A 22,563-nucleotide genomic window follows, 5' to 3' on the forward strand; every position below is an offset into this window, starting at 1 on the left:
TTAATGATCGTGGGGAATTAAACATAAAAATTTGTGGCAGTAAATATGCAATTGTAAAACACTTGTATGATAATAAAAACTACACAAAACAATGTATGATAATAAAAACTACACAAAACCAAAATATTTTTTTTCTTATTTATATTTACAATGATAATACTTTTTGCACTTCTACTGCTTTATAATTTTGGCAACAATAGATTGTACTAGTAACTCTCCTATGTAAAAACAGAAAAAATTAAAAATTAACTGTTTACCAAAATTAAAAGTTTTTATTTATAAAAAAAACAATATTAACAAAAGACAAATTGGTCACTAACATTAAAATCTTAAATTATGAATGTAGTATATCAATTTCCTTCAAATCAGGTATCAGCTCTAATCCAATAGAAGCTCTTGTATTGTTAACAGTATCTTTTAATGGATTAAACTCATCCAGGATGTCAATAGCTCGTTTTTTTGCTTTATTGATTTCTATATCAGAACATGCCATAAAGTATTGCAGCTAAAAACAATAAATAAAAAATATAAATTTATATAAAACAAAAAACAAAAAAATTTAATTAAAGTTCATAAATCTATTTTGTTTACTTTATTACTTTATTATCTATTTAATAAAACTATGGACACTCATTTTTTCTATAATTATATAAACTAATCAGGAATTAATATTATTCATATTTCATATTTAAATTTTTTAACAATTTTCAAATTAATAGTAATCATTATTCTGTTAGCAGTTTTACTTTAATGAAAACCTTCAGAAAACTTCTAATCAGTTTTCTATTCAGTTAATCATTTCAATAATAACCAATACTGCCTTTTCAGCAGTAGTGATGTTGATGACAATAGAGGTGCTTTCTCATAGAGTGATAAGTTTTCTTACAAAGCTATGATTGGGGCTGATAATTATTGATATATTTTATAAATATTTTTAAATATAATAATAAATGTTTAGTTAACATGTCTGATGCCATACTATAAAAGCCTGCTGTGAGGGACTTGAGTACATACACCTACTATCTTTTACTCTGCTGCTGCAAAATAGTGCTACTACATTGACTGAGGATTTGAGATGTGGAAGCAATCTTTTCATTATTCTTTGATTTTTCTTCTTTTCTTTTATATATATATATATATATATATATATATATATATATATATATATATATATATATATATATATATATATATATATATATATATATATTTATATATATATATATATATCAGGGGTCATTCTAGACCGATTTCGGCCCAAATTCAAGCATTGAGGACTTTTTTTTTTTAATGACAAATATTGTTTTTATTGCAAAAAAATGCTTATATACAGCAATGTTTCAGCCAAATTTTCTTACGGCAGGGACTGGCATTGGGGGCACTACCACCCTTATACTGTCCCGCATCATCACCTTAATAGAGATCAGGATCAGGTCAGCACAAAATTTAAAATCAGATTTCAACATTTTGACAAACTTACCAACTTTTAGCATAAAATTGACAGAAAAAAAAATGCGGAGTTTGACGAATTTTCTTTTAAAAGTCTATATTTGCCTAAAATTTGAAACATGAAAAAGCATTTTACTACTTTATAAGGATTTTAAATAAAATATTGGTTTCACCAATTTTGTTTTAATCCATGTAGAATTTATAAAACGTTAAAAATTTGAATAAAGCGTTGATTTTTCCGGTTTTGCTTTTTTTTTTTTTTTTTTTTAAACTTGGAAAGTACTCTGGTTGCTAAAGCATACCTTAAAATATCATACAAGGATTGATAAGTGAATATTTAAAGCTTGGTGAAAGAAAGTGGATATTTTAAATACATCTAAATTAATTTTACCAATTTCCAATCATCTTTTGTTATATTCCTATACTTTTTAGCCCACTCCAGCCTTTTTTGCATCATTTTTGGTGTCAGTTTAGGCTTCTTAGCTGGACGTCGTGAAATGTAACCAAGATTGTGTAGGCGACATTGAAGCGTTCTTTTTGACATTTTGATTCCAGATTGGTCCAGCTTATTAGTTATTTCATTGTTGGTGACCTGCCTATTTTCTATAACTATCTTGGTAAGTATTCTTTTCCCACATGGTATTAGGATTCACTTCTTTCCACATTTACCAACCCTCTTTGGCTCCAAGTTCTCCATTTTAGCCATTATTTTGTTTATATTTTGTACAGAAACTCGCGAAATACCACCTTTACTGGTAATTTCTTGTTGAGAAAGATTAGAATTTATTAAAAGTGCCCTGATTTCAGCAATTTTTTGTGGTAAGAAGTCTTTTTTTTCCCCATAACTAAAATAAGATATCACATTTCAGTACTAAAGTTAAGAATTTGCTTTGGTACTCATAACTTTAAAAATATCAAATCGAATACAATTATTTTTACTTTAAAATAAAAAGAAATATTCAAGAAACAATATTTTTTCTGATTTAAATAAATATTTTGACGATAACCTAATAAACGAATTCAAAACTTTGGTAAACTTAACAAGTATACAGCAAAAAGATTATAATTAAGGTGACATTATACAAAATGGCTGTCAAAAGTGACAGAGTTGCCAGTAGCAAAAAAAAAAGCACTGATTTTATGAGTTAAAACTTTATTTTAAACAAAAGATTAACTTTCAATAATGAATTTTTACGCTTCATATGAAAAAAATGAGATTAAACTTCAAAATGATCAAAATTCATAGGTGGCCATAATAAATTGTCACACAATTGTACTCTCAATAAATCAAAAAATTTTATTGGGTGGTTGTGCCTAAATGCAGATACCTTTTATACAATATGGCCTTTGACACTAGTAATTTATTAAATATAATTTTTTATTATTTTTATTTTAGTTGGTCTCTGGTAGTTTTTTAAATAATATTAATTAATTGCTATTAAAATGCCTAATTGTTAATATTATTTATAAATATGTTAAGTCATTTTTTAATGATAGCTTTTATTGGATATTTGTGAATTGTAATTTATTATAAATTGCGTGAAATTTGTAAAGTGCAGAGTTTGATTTGAAGTAATAAAAGAGTTTGATTAAGAGTTGAAATAAAATAAAACATTTGATACCATGACTGAGGATAATGATGTTGATTATAAAAAATGCTGTCTACTTGCTGAAGGTTCATGTGGGGAGCATTTAAGATCAAGACTAAGTGGATTATTAAAATGTAACATCAGATACTGGTATGTACCACAGAAATACTTACATCCATGTCATGAAGCTTTTCCAGCAAAAAAAAGGAAAAGACAAAAAAAAAATAAAAGATTTCGACAAAGCAATAAGAGACCAGTTTAAAAATATTAATAAATATTTTCCTGGATCTTTTCCCGTGTCTGGTCAGCTGTGCAAAATTCACAGAGACAGCATGTTTCTAAATCATAACCAAGTAGAGAATGATTTTACTTACACACTTGATTTAATGTCTCCAGAAAGCTCCTTTTGAACAGAAAATGTAAATTAATTATTAGCGACAAGCACTCCAGATATAAGCTCTGTGAAATAGCATATTAGAAAAACACATATCAATAAGGAATCAACGTCTACAATCAACCTCCATAAGAAAGCTCCATGAAGCTGTAAATAACTTCAAAAAAAATCTATTCTCAAAAAGTACATTAGGAAAAGGAGAATTTTAGGTGATAATGGAAGACTCAATGGAACCATCATCAGTTATTCCAGATGATTTGATACTGCTCCATGAAGTTTATCAAAACATTAAACCATTCAGTCAAAAAGTATTTATTTTATTTGCAATACCACCACTACTAAATTATTCAAAAGAATATCTCATGAAAACTTTTAAATGTAACAAGTAAGATTTAATTTAACAGCACTTAATTATTTACTTTTTTATTCTAGAAAAAAAAAATATTTTTTTTTTTAAGTACACAATTGATTTGGCCAGGAAGCAAAGAAAGAAAATAGAAGCATTTACAATAAGACAAAAAAAAAAAAGTTAACTTGTCCAAAGATGGATATGGACCTTGCAAAACACTTCCTAAATTAGATATTTACATCAGGACTTATTCAAGATATAGCTTATGAGATAAGCAAAATCACTTTAATCAATAGGATACAACAGATACCTTTTTGAAACAATTATCACTGTATCTTTTATACCATTTAGAAAACTTTGTGTAAGCCAGCATATAATTTGGTTAAAAACAATGAGGTTTAGAGCACGATTTATATTCTTAGCATGTCAAGTTCAGGTATCTGACAATAAATATAATGTACTTGATGATTTCTAGTGCCTTTTGCAAATCGATCATATCGAATGCTTTGATGCACAGTTTGTTATGTATCCTTTTACAAATCGATCATATCGAATGCTTTGATGCACAGTTTGTTATGTCTCCTTTTACAAACTGATCATATTAAATGCTTTGATGCACAGTTTGTTATGTCTCATTTTTAAGAATAAGTCTTTAAAATATCAATAAAATTTTCTCAACATTATCTTATTTTATTTTATATATTTATTTTCATTCTGTAGGTACTACCTAAAGCTGTTCGAACAATGATAAAGTGGCATACCATAAACTTGTGTCAAAAATATTGTAAATCAATATATCAATCTGTTTTATCAGATTCCTTGCTCTAAAAAAAATCATAAATCGCTTAAACCAAGCGAACAGCATTCATTAGCAGGTCTTGATGATATGATATGTAGAGGCATAAATGGGTTTACTTCTCTAATAAAATGAAAAGAAATGAAAAGAAAGATAGCGTCCACAGATGCAAATACAACAAAAGATATTGAAAAACATTTAGAAAAAGCAAGGCAATATTTTAAGACTGCATATGATTTGCATTGCATAGAAAAGTCAAATATTGTATAATACTGTATCAGCTGTGCTTTGTGTAATTTTAAGAATAACGACTTTATAACAAACTCTTTCCATCCAGAAAAATGCCATAGCTGCATGTTACTTGTAGAATGTTTAGGGATGATTAAAAACCTAATTCAGAATCTACCTGAAAATGAAGAGAAAGAAAAACTTAAATATGATACTTCCAAAAGTATTGAATCTATATATTCTTGGATGAAGTTTATACTTCAATATGTGCAACAAAACAAAGCCAAAGAGTATGCTATGAGCCAAATTAACAAAGAGACCAGTTTATGGTTAAATGATTGGTTTAAAAATATACTTCCTATTGAGTTCAGAGAAGGGCAGAAAGCTTATTTTGTTGAGAAAGGTATGTTAATGCATATCGACTGCTTATTTTACAAAAGTGATGCTGGTAAATTTAAGAAAAAAGTATACCACATAATAATACAAAAAAAGTGATCAGGTGCAAGAGACACTTTAAATGTGGCTAACTGTGTAGTTGACCAGTTTACTCAAAATGTTCTAACTGTGAAACAGATCTACAAAAAAGTGATAATGCTGGTAATTTATTAAAATTGATTTACTATAATATTAATTATTAAAAAACAAGATTTGTAATTTAACTGCTTATTTGACAGAGGGGATTGATTTAGGCTTTTGTAATGAATGATGATATAGTTTGATTTTTTATCCACTACTAGATTTTATAAATCATTATCTGCTTTTATTTTAAGGTGTGTTATTCAGCTAAATCAGTTGCTAAAATGTTGTTCTATATTTGCAAGGTTAAAGGAGTTGGCCTTTTAAGATATGATTACAATGAGCCACAAAAAGGTTATTGCAAAAACCAATGGGATTGCTAAAATGCAGTTGCCAAGAGGTACATTAATGCATATACCAACAGTTTAATTTTTGAATTAAAGATATCTTCATTTAGGCAAAACCACACATTGAAGTTTTTTAATTTATTGAGAGTATAAACAATTATCAAAAAACTGTAATTCAATAGCTTAGAGGCATATGATCTTTTGCTTTTCAAAGTGAGTATAAATTATATCATTTTTTAACCAGATCAGATTTTGTGACATGATTTTTAGACTAATTTTGAGTTTTTAATAAATTCAACTCCATTTGGAGTGAACAAAACCAGATGTTCTTCCTTATAACCTTATAACGTTTTAATTTAAGTCTAGATTAATTAGAGATTTGGTGCTCAAAAGTGCAGAATTTGCGTTATTGAAAACCCCAGGGTTAGTTTTGGGCAACAGGAAAAAATGTATTGCTGGTATTTTAAAAGCCCAATTTTTTTCCTCAATGTTTAAAAATTAATATTACATTTATTTATAAAAACTTTTTTAACTACATGAAATTGTTATACCCGAATATAGAAAACTTTGAAAAATGACACAAATCAGTATTTTAAGAAACTCAACTTTTGTTCTGCTTTGAATAATTTTAAATTTTAAGGTTTTTTCTAAGAAATGGTTTGAAGATATTACCGATAATCTCAAAAAAATCTAAGAATTCAACTATTTCAAGTTGCTTCATTCTTATAAAAAATAACTCTTAAATAAAACGTTCGCTTTGCCATTTTTATTATAATAATTTTATTTAGAATTTAAATAAAATGTTCCTTTCGCCATTTTTAATTATTTTACTTAAAATAAAAAGAAAGCATTTGTTTTGCTGTTTTTAATTTATTGGATATAGCAGATAAAATTAAGTTTAAAAACTCTGAGGTCATCAAAAAATTGTCGACCTCACACACAGTAAGGTCAGCAGTTAGGTCAGCATTGCCGAATGCCAACTCTTATTCCGAGGGCTGATATATATATATATATATATATATATATATATATATATATATATATATATATATATATATATATATATATATATATATATATATATATATATATATATATATATATATATATATATATATATATATATATATATACACAACAGATAAAATGTATAAAAGGATGCAACTTCCTAATATATTTGTTTATATAAATAATTATTTGCAATAAAAAAAAAAAATTGGTAAGTATAGCTGCTTTTAAAATTCACAATCTTTTTTTTGTTTGTTTGTTTTCAGTTTTTTAACTGCTATAAATAAGATACATATGTATATATTTTTTTAATAGCATTTATTTGTGCTTAATTTATATGCATGTTTGGTATGTTTAATAAGTACATTTTTACAGACCATTTTTACATATTATATTAAGGCTTTTTGAATATATTTATTTTTCAATTGCGTACAGGGCAAACTATAAAAATCACATTATAAAACCATTAACACTTTATTACTTGCATAGTTTCTGTGATTATATAACAAATATACTATACATGTTAGTTCATTTACTCTAAAAGTATAAAAGCCATTATTTTTTTTAAAAATTATGAATTTGCTGCTATTATCAAGCAAATATAAAAATAATAAATATCATAATGATAATAATAAAAACTAATACAAAACAAAATACAATATAAAATAAATAAAAAAAGGATGAAATGTAAAATATAAAGTATTCAAAAAAAGCAATCAATATACATAAAACTTTATAAAAATAATTTACCTGTTTTAAATCATTATCAATTTGAATTAAAGCTTCTTCGTGAAATTTTTTCTCATGCCTTAACAAAATAAGCTGTTTCCTACAATCCATGTAGTTTGACTTTTCTTGCTTTATTTCATCAATATTTGATAACAATTGTGCTTGAAGGTTACCAAGACGCTTACTCTTTTCTCTATATCATCAAATTTTAAATATAAAAACTTTATAACTAATACCAACAATATTTGCTAGAAAAACTTTTAGATAAGTAGAATGAGAATCTTCAACATAAAGATAAAAAATAAAAACATAACATAAAAAATTTTTCAACATAAAAAATGACTTCTTGTCATTTTTGTTACTTGCAACTTGTTAAAAATAAATTGTAAAATCTGATTCCATTTTCTGTTTCATAACAATTGGTTGCAGTTTCATTGACTTTTGGAATTACCCAATGCTCATGGCTTCAATACTTTTTAAAATAAAACCAGAGATGCTAAACCAACTTGCTGTAAAACATGGCTTTGGTTTCATACAGGTAAAAGGGCCTCAAAATAATAGTTGTTTTTTAAAATCCTGGTTAAGAGCAAATATTTTGGCAGCCACTTAGTTTTTATTTTTAAAAGTTGACAAAATATTCCTGTTAGAATGCCAAAAAGATTAAATTTTTTTCACATGTCTTTATTTAAATATTTAGGATATACTTTTTTCAATAGAGACCTCAGAATGTCAGATTAAACAATAGGTTGTACTGCTTTTAATTTTGGTTAAAAAATCATAAACTTCTGCCTAAATGTTTTAAATGTTTGGTTCTCTCACCCTTTTTACTTTTTATGTAACTATAAAATGCTCATGAAAATGGGAAATTCTTTTAATCTTAGAGTTAAACAACCTAACAAGTCAAGATGTAATGTTTTAAGTAAAGTCACAGATATGAAAAATAAGTAGTTAAAGGAAGCAGTAAAGTGGTATTGAATCAGCAATAAATGTGGTTAGGCGGCAACCAACTCAGGAAAATTTCCACTAGTTAAAGATCAAAGAACAATTAACGAACGACTTGATGGTGTCATGGAAATTGGAAAAGAAAAAGGAATATTGTTCAACTTTTACCAAAGATGAGGAAGAGTCCCTAATCCGTTATATAAAAAACAAGAATAGGTAATATGCATGATTGAGAAACAAAACTATTTTCTTATAAACTGTTCAAGTTAAAAGGAGTAAAATCTTTTTTATGTTTTTTATGATTATTGCATTAAAAAAACTAAACTTGTAGTGTTTAGTTTTTTGATATTGTAATTTCAATAATTTATTTAGATGTCTCCAAGATTAAAACAAGTCAGAGTTAATAAAGACATTGTTGAAGGTTTTGGAAGTGAGAATGCAAGCCTGTAGAAACCTCCGTTGACGTCAGATCACCAAACTATTACCAAATGTTCAACAAGTACTCCTAACAAAGAAACTTAGTAAATCTTTTTGGAAGCATTAGGACGCAAAATATAAAAAACATCACAAAAACTTAACTGCACAAAAGAAATGGCATATAACCATCTTAAGTTAGCTGAAGTACTCATAAAAAGTAATATTTTCATTGATGCAAATCAATTAGAAACATGTGTATGATATTGGGAGATATTGATACCACTTGACTTTACAATAATGATGACCCCCATCCCTCCACCCTACCCCCACCCCTATTTTGTAAACTTTGGAGTTGATGGTACTCCAAATGATTTAGATTATGCAGGGAGAGGGAAAGGCTGTTAAAAGTTGATGGGGAATCCACAACTGTACATCCTTTTGTTTCCATTGGGGGAGATATTATTTTGTTTCCATTGGGGGAGATATAGCAATGTACCACATCATATTCACACATCATAAGGGAAAGGGTGATCAGTGCCCACATGGCTCCAAAAGAAGCAGCTAAACGAATTCCAAATCTCCACAAATGACAGTGGCAGTTAAGATCATAGTACACTTCTAAGTGCATATCAAAAAACAATATAAGAAGGCCTGTTATTGTCCTATCAGATGGTCATTTTTCAAAATATGACTGTGATGTATTTCTAAGAAGCAAAACTTTTTATCACTTCACCTGACACAGCTAACGTTACTCAGGTCCTTGATCAAATCAATCAAAAATTGGACTCTGAGGACAAAAATGCTAAAACCGCACTTTATTCTTTGTTTATGACGATTAGCAGGAAAGGTTTCATGCATATACTTGCAGAGTTATGGCCAAAGTGGGCATCAAATCAAACAATTATAAATGCAGGTTAAAAAGTTAGAATTTCAAGCGGGGGACTCAGTGTTGATTGGATGCAGGAAGATAATTTCTTACAATCCAGGCTGTGTATTAATGAAAATACTAAAAATAATCAATCACCAACCCCTAACAATTTTATCTCCAAAAGATGTTCATTATGGCTAAACAAGCTATTGGAAACATGAATACAAAAAAGCCATGAAAGTTTATCAAACAATATCTGATAAATCAATATCACTTGAAGAAATACCTAACTTATTGCCTGTAACCAAAGTAACACTTAAAGTGAACAAGGAAAATATTAGAGTTACCCGGGTTCACGGCTCATTAGATGAGGAAAAAATATTAGAAACGGTTTGATCAATCAAGGAAGACAAAGCTGAAAAGGAGTAAGCTAATAAAGAAAGGAAATCCGAGCAACAACAACAAATTGAAGCATTCTATAAATATAAGGAAGAATGTACATCTGGCATGAATGTTTGTGCTGCAACTAAGCTTTGAGAATGCCATGTTTTAAAATCTCTATTCAGTAAAGCATCATGCCATGTTGAAACAGGTTCAAAACCAATTATGATCAAACAATTTTGTGAAAGAGGAACCAAAAAATGCCTTTAGTTTGAATCTGATGAAAATAATGTTGAAGACCTATTTCCTATATCTGATTCCTTCCAGAATACAACATATCATTCTGTTTTTGCTGATTTTGGATCATAGTATATACATATCTTATTTTTATATTTTTTATGTTTATTAATTTTTTTTTTCAAGTTTGTTAATGTTAAATTTAATTCTTATTCAATTAATAATCAATGAAGTTTATTATATAGCAAAGCTTGTGATAAAGCGGGTAAGATCGCTCCAGCCATGTGAAATATCCCAATAAACAGTATATTTAAAACTTCTAAGCATGATAAGCAATGCTTGTTTAGCTTATAATGAGAATATAAGGCTCGTTCAAGAGTTTGGGAGGCAGAAAATGATAAGTTGTTAAATCGATTTTTTATAAAAATTTTTAATTAAAGATAAAACTTGTTTAATTTTACAGAAAAATTCAGTCTTCCTTCAATTAACAAAGCACTGATATCAAAATTAGCATTACATCACTTGCTTTAATTTAGAATGGATTTTTTTGTTTTGCACAAACTATATTGAATGAACAGTTTGAAGTTGTCACAGCTAATTTCTAAAATGAATGTTAACTATTTTAACCAAGTGCATTTGGAAACGCAACTTGAATAGAAACATGTGCTGTGTGCTCAGATGTTGATACTACTTCAAAACATTTGTGAATAAAAGACGTTTGTATAACAAATAGAAAATATTTAGGAGCACAGTGTCTTATCCAATCAATGTCTTCACTAATTTTTAAATCTCATGATTGCTCACAGGGACATTATTGGGACTTAAGCACACATAACCACACTCGATGATAACTAATTACAATTTTACTAGAAAAATTCGGGTTTTATGTTGCTTAATTTAAAACTTGACCTTCTGAGGTCACACTGTATTCGGTGGCCCTTTACCTGTAAAGCATAATGAAAATATGCCACCTTTAAATTTAGACAAAAAAAATTTCTGTTTAAACATACATTCTTTATTATTGATTAGTACTTTTTCATAAATAATTTAAATTCTTGTGGAAAAAAATGATTGAAAATTGGTATCTCACCATTTGAAGGTATGAAATTCAAAGTTAAAGAGAAATTAGTGCAACTAAAAATAACTCTGCATAACATCATTTAAATAATAAGGTATTATTTCTAAAAAACCATGCAAATTTTAGTCGCTGGTTGCATTTCACCAGAAATTAAAATCTCAAATGTTTTATCAAAAAATAAGAAATTAAAATGTAACATTTTTTAAAAAAGAGAAAGCTGCTTAAAATGAACAGGAAAAAAAAATGAAAAGAATCTGAATAAGCAAGTATAAGCAAATGTTGGAGTTAAAATTTATACTATTTTAACAATGATTTAACAAATAAAAGTAAAATATCAAGAAATTTTATTTTTTTGAAAAGTTGACTAAATTAGGATGATAATTGCACCCAGCAATTATCATCCTGATTTGGCTAACACTAACCAGTCTTGAATAATGACAATTATATACACAATAGCGTACATAATATAAATTTTATATAAACAGTCTTGGTCCAGAAGGCGTGCAATCACATGTCTTTATATAAAAATGTGAATAATACTTTGTTTTGACAATTTGAGACAAATTTTGAGAAAATTTGAACATTTTTTGAAAAGGTTCATAACATTTTCATAACATGTTTTGAAAATTTGAACAAATTAACATGTTTTGAAAGTTTAAACATTTAAAAAATGTGCCGAAAAAACTTATCCAGACTAAAAGTAAGAAAAAATCCAGACAAAAAGTAAGAAAAAAAGTAAGAAAATAAATTAATCAGAACTAAATTACAAAAAATAAACAACAAAAAGAAAACCTGAAAAAAAAGAAAACACTAAGACTTTTTAAATCAAGTTTTTAATTACATTTGGAATAAAAAACTTTGAGTTTGCAAATGATTTTATAATACTATGGGAAACCTTTATTAAAAAAAAACAACTGATTGTTTGAATAATTGCGTAAAAAATAGGCATATTTAATTTAAATTATAGTTGTTGTTCTTTTTTTTTTACTTATTTAAAAAAGTTTCTATACAAATACAGGATAGTAAATACTTACACATTTTAAAAAGATGAAAAAATTAAACTTTAATCATTTTAATTAAAAATTCATTAAAAAGACGTTTGTTTAAAGTTGTTTAAAATTGATTAAAAAAAATTTCTTTAATTTTAAATTAGTATTCATTAATTCATTTTTTTTTCAACAGAACTTTTATCTTTTTAAGTGTATTAACTTTATTGATTCTTATATAAAGTTTATTAAAAAGACTATCTTTATCTAAAAAAGTTGTCTCTATAAAATCAAAATAAATTTATTATTAAAAAAATATTATTTATTATAAAAAATGCATACCTATATAATTTATATAATATTATTAAAAAAAAAAATTATATACAATTTTTATTTGTACTTAAAACAAAAATCAATATCAGTAATTTGTTACTTTAATTAAAAGTATTACGGTAATATAAAAATATTTGAAAAGATAAAAGTTTTTATGTTATTTATTTTTAACGCATAATAAAAAAAATTTTATTTAGCAAGTCTTTGATATGTAAAAAGCTGTGGTCAAATCATCAAAACCAACTATTATTTGTGTGGTCTTATAAAGCATACCTTCCTGACCAAGACTGTATAAATATATATGTATAGGCAACTCTGACTTGACACACCCCTGTCTTGGGGCTCTTGGTTGAGTAAAGGCTACCGATGGTGTCTCCGTTAAAATACTTATCTTGGGCAGATGTTAAATGCATCTGACTGTCTTATAGAAAGCCTCCTAGGCAAAGACTTAAGGAGTAAACAGATTCTATCTGTTGACCAACTTCACACCCATTTTTCATCTATTAGCCTGACGTAGATATATTTATAATACATTGTTTCCAGTTTAGAATGTTGAATGCTGGATCTTCTTGACTCAATGCATAGGTTTTGCTTGTCTCTTTTTTTATGACTAAGCAACTTATTCTATTATCTTCTAATGAGGGTACAGCTCTAAAACTCAGTTTTATGCTTCTGAGACCGGCTGGTTATCAGGTTTCACGAACTCGTAATAAACGTAACTACCATTATTTTAATTTTGAAAATACTATGCTTTTTGTAATTATAGATTAAAAATGGTGTAAGTATTTTAAACATTTAATAACTACTAAAACTAAAATTACTAGAATAAAGTTACTTAATGTTTAAAATAGTTAAAACAATTTTCAATAAATATTTACAATTAGTCTAGTAAACTTGGAAGTTTATTAAAATATTAAATAAAATAGTTTTTGTTAGCGTGGTAAAAATATGTCCACTGCTAAATAATGTATTCAAAGAAATGCATTTTACAACAAGATATTATTTTAAATCAACTACTTATCTACAGATAATAAAGAAATAAAGAAGGTGAACACAGTAATAAAATCAGATAATAAAAAAAATAACGAAGGTGAAAACAAACTAAGTAATAATAAAATCAAAGTTGCGGCACAATAGTTATTCCATACTTATTACCAATACAACTCTCCAGAATATTGAAATCTGTTTACTATTGCTAGAAACCATTAAAAAAATATTTTGTCTAACACCGAATCTCGCTACTCTCAGGTTACAAAATCTTGTATTTTATCTCAAAAATTAGGGAACCTTTAACAGTGTCTATAATAAGGGCAAATCTAACATTTTACCTCTCTTGCATGTTTCAGATTTTGTTAACTCACCGAAAGACAAAGCTGAATTGTTTGCTAAGAACTATTTATCAATATTATCTCTTGAATCCACAAACCACACAAAAAGTCTTTTTTTTAGCTAGGGCCCTAGCCCTGGCTAAAAATAAGACTTTTTTTAAAACCGGTCCCAGCTAAATTATAAGATTTAGCATTGGTTGATAGCCAGGGCTAGAAAAAAATTTATAATACTTCATATATTATAATTTTATGCTCACATTTACTATTTATTAAATACTGGCATATATATATACATTATTAAACTCTAATTTACTTTCAACAAGATTGCAAGCAACTACTATTAAGTTACTTAAAAATAGAGAATAAGTAATAATACTATGAAATAGTTAACTGAAGACTTGAAAAGTTGTATGTTGCTTATAAAAGAAAAACATGAAGATGGCTAACAGTTATAAGGTTTTTTTGAAACGCAAGGAAAAAAACTGGATTAATAAAAGTTTTTATAGCATGAGGGGACAGATACAGTAAAAGGATGCAACTTGTTGAATAAGAAACAAGCAAGAATGAGTTTTGGTTTATTGCAATAGAGACGGTATTGCAATAGAGACGGCATCGCAATAGAGACAATAGAGACGGTAACTTGTTTGAGCATTGACCATGATTGTATTTGTAGAAAAAAGAAAGAAATGCAACCTTGCAACAATGGGAGAGTGGCTCAAGCTTGGCAGATAAAGCAGTTCTAATTTCTTTTATTTATTTTTTTATATGTTAATTCATCTTCCTAAGGCTGAAAATGCCACTACAGATGAAGAGGCTATTTAATTGTGGTTATAACCCTCTCTCAACTCTATAACTCCGAAACACAAACCTTGAAAACCAAGGCTGCTGCGGAGAGAAGCACATTGAGCATGGTACTACCAGGGACTTGGTGGGGATCGAAATCGGCATCTCTCACTTATGACGCGAGTGCTCTACTAATACACCACAACTGCATTACATTTATAATGGGCTTTAGACTTTATCTGAGAGTAAGAGAGTTGTTATTCATCAATATAGGTATACCAACAATATTGCAATACTTTTTTGCAGTAAATATATGAGTTCGGTTGGCTAACAAAAATTGCAGATTTCAAGTCCAGAATTTAAATCTATAAGCCAGAGCAGGCATGTTGACTGTTACAGAGGAGAGAAGAGATTAAAAATCAGCTGCTTGTTTAAAGCAATCAAAAAGTGAAGATTTTTTGTCAAGACAAAAGTATAAAGTTGAGTCGTCAACAAATAAAGCCACTTTAGAGGTTAAATTTTCATGAAGATTGATATTGAAGATAAGAAATAACATAGAAGCAAAGATTTAAGGGTACCAAAAGATACCTTGTGGTACCCTTAAAGTTTCTTGAAATAAAGAAGAGTGTAGGCCTTCAAAAATGACTATATTACTGCAGTTAGTAAAAAATAATTTAATAATTTCAAAACCTTTATATAAAGAAACTAATAACAGAGTGAAGACTAATCATAGGTAAGTTGGAGAGGTCAAAGTGTTTTCAAGAGTTTTGAAAAATTGAAACAACTTATTTAGCACTTTTTAAAAATTAAATATTAAATATTGTATAACTAATAAGATTAAATGTTAGACTACTTTAGTTAATGACATTGTTGAAGACTAACCAAAAGTCTCATGAACCTAACATCTGATATAAGATAAAAGTTTTAGTAAACTGAGAATAACAGAGCTTAACATCAGACGGGATCTTTTTTTTTTGACTTCTTGGAATAATAAAAGGACATTTGTTCTTAAGAGAGATGTTTTTGTAAAAAAGATGAAACAAATGATTAATAAAGCAACTGCTCAAGATGGTGAAAAATGTGGAGTAGAATGAGGCTTGACTTAAAATTGAAGAGAAGTAATTAAAGCTTCCGTACTTTTATTCCAGAAGGAATGAAAGCTTCCAAGATGCGCTTTATGCATACATATTATGGATATAAACATATATTCGCTATTTATTTAGATGCTGGCATACAATATCCTTTCATATTTATATAAACTTTAGTGTATATATGGTGTAGTATTTGCCGAAAGAAAAGATGGTGATGATGATGATGAGGAGGAGGAGGAGGATGATAATGATGATGATGATGAAAATGATGATGGTAATGATGATTATGATGATCACGTTGATCATAATGATGTTTATATATGCATATATACATAAAATAAAACAAGAATTTTGAATAAAAAAATATTTACTTTAGGATGTATAAATGTACTATACTTTATCAAACCCAGCCCTGGTCAAATATCAAGCTCGGTTGTTTACTATTTCTGCTTAGACTCTTTTACAGCTTATGGTCTGAACAACATATCCAGGGCTCGAAATAATGAATTTTCTTATTCCTGACAATTTGTCCAATAAATACTCAAGTTTGACAGACATGTCCGATAAAAATTAAAAAAATAAAGTTTATATACAATACTGAATTTATTAATAATTTTGGAACAACTAAAATGATTAGAAAATAAATGCATATAAAATATGGATCAGACAAAATGACTGATAGATTTGTTTTTTACCAGACAAGTACCAGACAATGCCTGATGTCTGGTGCTTATTTCGAGCCCTGCATTCGAGCCCTGTTATAGTCTTACAAAAAAGTTCTTCGTAGCTATTATTTATACTTTCAAAACTATTTAACAAGTGCTATTTAATCAGAGTCATGTTTTTCCTTATTATTAAAAATTATTAAAAACGATCAGACTTGCCTAACTACCATCCCATTAGCCTTCTATCGTAAACAAAACTTTTAAGTCTATAATTAACAATCTCTAATCTTAATATATTTTAGCATACTGATCTTAATTCCATAAGCTCTCTTCTTACAGTGTATCAGGTAACATTTTAAATATTATTGAATCCTTCCCTACCAATAGTAGTATAAAAGTTGTCTTTGTTGGACAGCACTCTTTTTCATTTCCTGTAACTTCAGTGGTTCCTCAAGGTTCTATCCTTGACCCTATACTTTTTAAAATTTATATTAAGGATCTCCCAAAAATTCCCACATCTAAGGTGGCATTGTTTGCTGATAATACTACCATTTATTCTTGTCTTGATAAGAAGCCAACACTTTCTGATTGCTTGGAGGGGGCATTGGAGCTTGAAAAGGATCTCACTTCTGCTACAGCATGAGGCTCTCAGTGGCTGATGAACTTCAACTCAGACAAAACTCAATTTTTTTCAGCTAATCATTATTGCAATAATCTAGATTTCCCTATAATTATGAAAGATAATGTAATCAATGAGTCATCTACCCTTCGCCTTCTAGGATTAACTCTTAATTCTGATCCAAAACCACATATCAAATCCATTGCAAAATTAGCATCTGCTAAGGTTGCATCTCTTTATCGTGCTTACTACTTTCTTACTTCAAATTATATCCTTTATCTCTACAAATCTCTTATCCACCCTAGTATGAAATACTGTTTCCATTCTGGAGCGGATCTTCAAATAATCCCAATATATATATATAAATATATATATATATATATATATATATATATATATATATATATATATATATATATATATATATATATATATATATAATATATATATATACTCTCAACCTCTAAATGTGTTCTACATGATAAAATAACATTGGATTTAAAAGTTTTGAATAAAAATTATTTTTAATATTAATATTAATAAGAAAAAAGTTTTCCAAAAGTATGTCTTGTTGGGTCTCAAACGAAGCGAAATTATATAAAAACTTCAAAAATAATTATTATTTCATAAAAAATTAAAAATTATCATTTAAGATTTTAGTGAACAAAAAAATGACATTTTTTAACTAAAAATTACTGCAAAGTTTTTTTTACATAAAAAATTGTAAAAATTATGTCCAAATGATGTAAAAAAACCTGCTAAAAAATTAAAAATCTGCTTCTTTAAATAATTATAAAACTATAGATAAATATGTATAAATATTTTCAAATTCCATAAAGATAGATTATTTCTAAATGCCACAGATGTCAGTGACGTATCCAGAAATTTTTTGGGCATACCGGTCTAAAAGTCCTGTCTACATTTATAGGACCTTTATTTTTTTAAGAACACAAATTTAAAAGATATATATATAATATACCTTGCCCTAGAACTTTACGTTTTTCCAAATAAAAATATAAACAAAATCTTATATTTATTACTATAACTACTTGGATCTATAATATTAGAAACACATAAGAAATGTTAGAATAATATGAAATATTCTATATAATCTATGTTGGCGAACATTGATACTCCACTAATTTTCATTTACATGTTATATTCACTAATTAATATAAAGAATAAAATCAAATTTATTTTCTTATTGCTTCTCCTATTAGCACCCCTTGTAGTTACTTGCAAGAGAAGCGTTACCTATAACTTTTCATAAGCAAGCGATTACTATAACATTTAATAACCAATATTTGTATGTTTCTTTTATATAGACTAAAAAGATTTATTACATAGCATATTTATTGCATAACAAGGTCAATTGATTCAAAATTTTAATTTATTCATTCAAAAGTTAATAACTTTTGTTTGTTGTTATTCACTTACTTTTTATATCAAGTTTTTTGGCATAATATAATGTTATTATGTTTTAAAAAACTTTTAATTATTTTATTATTTAAAATATTTGAAATGCAAATTTGCTATTTGAAATGAAAAAGTTTAAAGCTTGTGAGTTTAGTCGCATTGTGAATTATAGTTATGAAAACGTAAGCGGAGGAAAATCTCATATTAAGAGTATTTTAAAAAAGTTAATTTTTTTATTTAAAAATATAAAATCTAAGTGTTTCATATTTTAATCCAATTAGAACATGCGTTTTACATTTTAATCTAATTGTAACATATTTTATATTTAATCCACGTGAATTCGAATTGAGCATTCTGATGGACTCAAAATACATTTATAATCTGTTTTAAAAGTCATTTTTCAAATATTGCTTTTTCTAAACAATAACAATTTTGTAATTATCATAACAAATTTTATCATCATAGTTATCATCATAATTATCATGACATATTTTATCACAAAACAGCAAAACAATAAGTAATAAAGATTTGTTTTATTTTAACTTTTTTATAAACTTGGTGCATATATAAATTTGTTTTAAATTGAGTTTGGGCAGAAATTTGGGGGCCCATACAGATATACCAGTATCAAAATTGGCCTGGATACATCGCTTGGATGTCTTTTAAATGTTTTTCACATTTTTCACAAATATTTTAACAACTTTTTGACTTTGAAGCATCCTAAAGGGTTTACAAAATTGATCAAGTGCATAATAAAATAAACATTCATTGCTGTTACCATATGCAGTTAATTAAAAATGATTAAAATAATCAATATACATATATTTAGGAATATCTTCAAAAGATTTAATAAAAAGCAATTTTTGAATTTTCGAAAAAAAACTATAAATATGTAATCTAAAATTAAAGTTTTTCTCAGGCTTTAAGTTTAGTATAAGTTTTTAATTAAACTCAGGTTTTATACATCACTGACTGACTCTATTTATTCATTACAACTGATGTAAAAAAAAAAAACTATATTTAGACTGCATAGCAACATTTTTATAAAAACAAAATTTATTTTTAAATCTGCAACAAAAACTATATTTAGACCATAAAACATTCTTATACTTTTTTAATACATTATGATAGCCTAACACCTCTTTTTGTAGTTAAAAAAAAGAATAAACCCATGAGAGTTTGACGACTCCATGAATTAGTGAAATTGAAACCCATAGTAACAAAACAAAAAGTATGATTTTCCAGCAGAACTTAATTTTTTTATGAAAAAAGCACTGCTAAAAACCAATAATGGAGAATGTATGCCAATGTAAGGAATTTAATAATAATATTTAATCAGTTTGATTGATAGGTGCTACTGGTTAAATTTTTTAAAAAGTTTGAAGGAGTGACTGAAAACAATTTGTTCGACTTTTGCATAGAATATTTCATATTTTTCTAATATTTCTTATGTGTTTCTAACATTATAGATCCAAGTAGATCTGTTTATTAAATCTTTTCAAAGTTTTTAAGATTTGTTAAGATAAGATTTGAACAGGGTTCTTATATGTGCAATTCAGGTTTAATTTTGATTAATTTAGCGCTGTGCTCTCTTACGTAAAATCAGGACATATGGGAACCCTAGATTTAAATGAATTCATAAATAATGACTTCAACTAATTACATTGTTAAAAATTTTGGAATTCATTAAATTAAAAGTAGCTAAAAAATAAATTTTAATAGAAAATTAAAAATGTAATTAAATTTTTTTTAATGATGAAATATAATGACTTTAATATAATTTTAGGAGTTATAACTAATTAAATAACTTTACTTACCGAACAACTTTAACAATTTCCAAATTCATAAGCATTGTTTCTTCTATACCATCTTTGTCATCATCAACTTCCATGATTTTGTTCGAATGACATTTAAAAGTTTATAATTATCAGTGATTTTATAAATTTATAATTTAGATAACTTGTTTACGCAATTATAAAATATAAATTTTTTTCCAAAAATATAACTTAATGAACTTAATGAAACAGTTCATTTGTTTATATATTTGTTGCAATATTATTTGTACATATATTATTTATATAAATTTATGTAACTGATATATAAAAATTACAAATTTATTCAAACTTATATGGGCTAAAGTTATAATATTTTGGTTTTGAGTCCAATCTGATATGTATCCAAGAAACACCTAAACCGGATGTGGATAGCCATACTAGTTTATCTGATTGAAGCTTTATCTCCTCCATCATTGCAAAAGCAGTTTCTACTAGCAATTGTTCAACTTGGTCAGGACAACCATACTCTACAAAGCTTGAAAAATGAGCATAGTGTGACAAATCAAGTCCATGGATAGGACAAGGTACAACAAGTTTTGCATCTTTCCCTATGTTGTGAAACACAACTACAGATTTCGAACTTGAGAATTGATTACTAAATGATGTTAAGTCTACTTTTACATTTTCTAGTGCATTAGCTTTAATTAAAACAAATTCAAAATCAATAAGGTAAAATGTTGTGTAGTTTACTGCAGGTGTTTCAAAGAAAAAGGGCTTTATTGGACTGTTAACTAAACCTTTTATAAAAAATTGTCTAAAGTTCCAGCTTTCAATAAATAAACTCATAACTTGATTGTATTTTAGAACTTTACTGTCACTAAAAATCTTGAGCTTACATACATCGCCATTTATTCTAGTATGTTCGAATAAGAAGTTGTCCATCTCTGATTAAATTTATTGAATACCTAATTTTATTTACTATGATACAAATCAATTTTAATAATATTATTAATAACTTAAGATACTTTAAGTGAATTTTCAAACTATATGAAATTTCAAATACTTAATTAAAACTATTTTAACCAATTTCGGTAATTAAAAGCACTTATAACCACTTTTAAACTTATAAATGGCTTTAAATTAAAGCCATTTAAACAGAGACTCTGTTATACTACGTACTCTGTTATACTTGATAATACATCCTCTGTCAGAGTATGTATTATCATTGCGAATGTTTTTTTACGTGTTTTACTGTAAAAAACCACAATCCCTATCATATAATACAAACTTACAAAAATAACAAAAATATATATAGTATTATTAATAAGATATTATAACAATATAATAATAATTTATCAATTAATAATATTGATTTGTGACTTGTTCTCCTTAAACTAAATGTCTTAGGGAGACCAAAAATCAAGATTTGCAGAAGACAGGATCAACTCCTACTCCAACGAGTTACCTATTCGAGTACCTGCTATGGGCCCGAGTTTAAGTTTGATTTGACAACAAAGTTACAAAGTGTGAAACAAACAAAGATAAGAAACAAACGCGCAAGGGTGGACGTGTATTCAATTAACGGGTTTTTCGGTAACGCAGAAAATTTCGGTAAGAAGCGATAATGTTAAAATAGCACGCTGACTATTTTACGGAATGATTTTACGGGTTTTGGTTATTCAATATAAGAAAACGCATTTGTATTTGAATATTTTTTGTTTTGTTTTTTTTTTTTGTTTGTTCTTCATTACAATATTTATTACAAATTAAATAAACAAAACTATGTTACAATAATAAAAGTTAACAAGTCAAGATATCGTTAAGAAATAAATATTAAAAATAAATATAAAGAAGGTGGATTACTCAAAGAAGACCATCAGGTCTTGTCACAGAGAAACTGCTAATTGCTTGTGGATAAAAAAACAAACAAAAAAATAAATAAAAAAGAATATACATTAAATATATACATATACTAATATAGATAAGGGATTTTCAAAAAATTTAAAAGTAGATTAGTATATTATCAGTTGAAAAAATGAGTTTTTTAAGATTTTGCTTAAAAGAATCAAAATTACATTCTTGAGAAAAATCTTTAGAAGTGTTTAGAACTATACTATTCCATAAAAATGGTCCGCAAAATGAAATAAAAAGTTTTCCAAAATTAGTTTGAGAAAATGGTTGTCGAATTGAATTATCGTTCCTTAAAATATATTTATTTCTATCTCTTTGTAAATACAAG

At 26.9% G+C, this 22,563-nt stretch overlaps 1 protein-coding gene across 1 annotated transcript; it reads right to left on the minus strand.

The window, feature by feature from the left end:
• Nucleotides 1–117: 117 nt before the first annotated feature.
• Nucleotides 118–21,317, minus strand: LOC100199723 (zinc finger C4H2 domain-containing protein). The gene is made up of 4 exons (XM_065793015.1): nt 20,367–21,317; nt 7,427–7,598; nt 321–505; nt 118–218 (listed from the first exon to the last, which is right to left on the minus strand). The coding sequence occupies exons 1-3, from the start codon at nt 20,438–20,440 to the stop codon at nt 335–337; spliced, it is 417 nt and encodes a 138-aa protein (XP_065649087.1). The 5' UTR covers nt 20,441–21,317; the 3' UTR covers nt 118–218; nt 321–334.
• Nucleotides 21,318–22,563: the final 1,246 nt, after the last annotated feature.

This window comes from Hydra vulgaris, chromosome 03 (genome assembly GCF_038396675.1).
Source record: "Hydra vulgaris chromosome 03, alternate assembly HydraT2T_AEP".
NCBI classification, from domain to species: domain Eukaryota; kingdom Metazoa; phylum Cnidaria; class Hydrozoa; order Anthoathecata; family Hydridae; genus Hydra; species Hydra vulgaris.

Excerpts from the sequence above, each read along its gene's own strand:
- LOC100199723 (XM_065793015.1), bottom strand. The coding sequence starts at position 20,440 with ATGGAAGTTGATGATGACAAAGATGGTATAGAAGAAACAATGCTTATG. Across the intron at positions 7,599-20,366 it reads GAAATTGTTAAAGTTGTTCG|AGAAAAGAGTAAGCGTCTTG; the intron begins GTAAGTAAAGTT and ends TTGATGATATAG. Across the intron at positions 506-7,426 it reads TTGATAATGATTTAAAACAG|CTGCAATACTTTATGGCATG; the intron begins GTAAATTATTTT and ends TATTGTTTTTAG.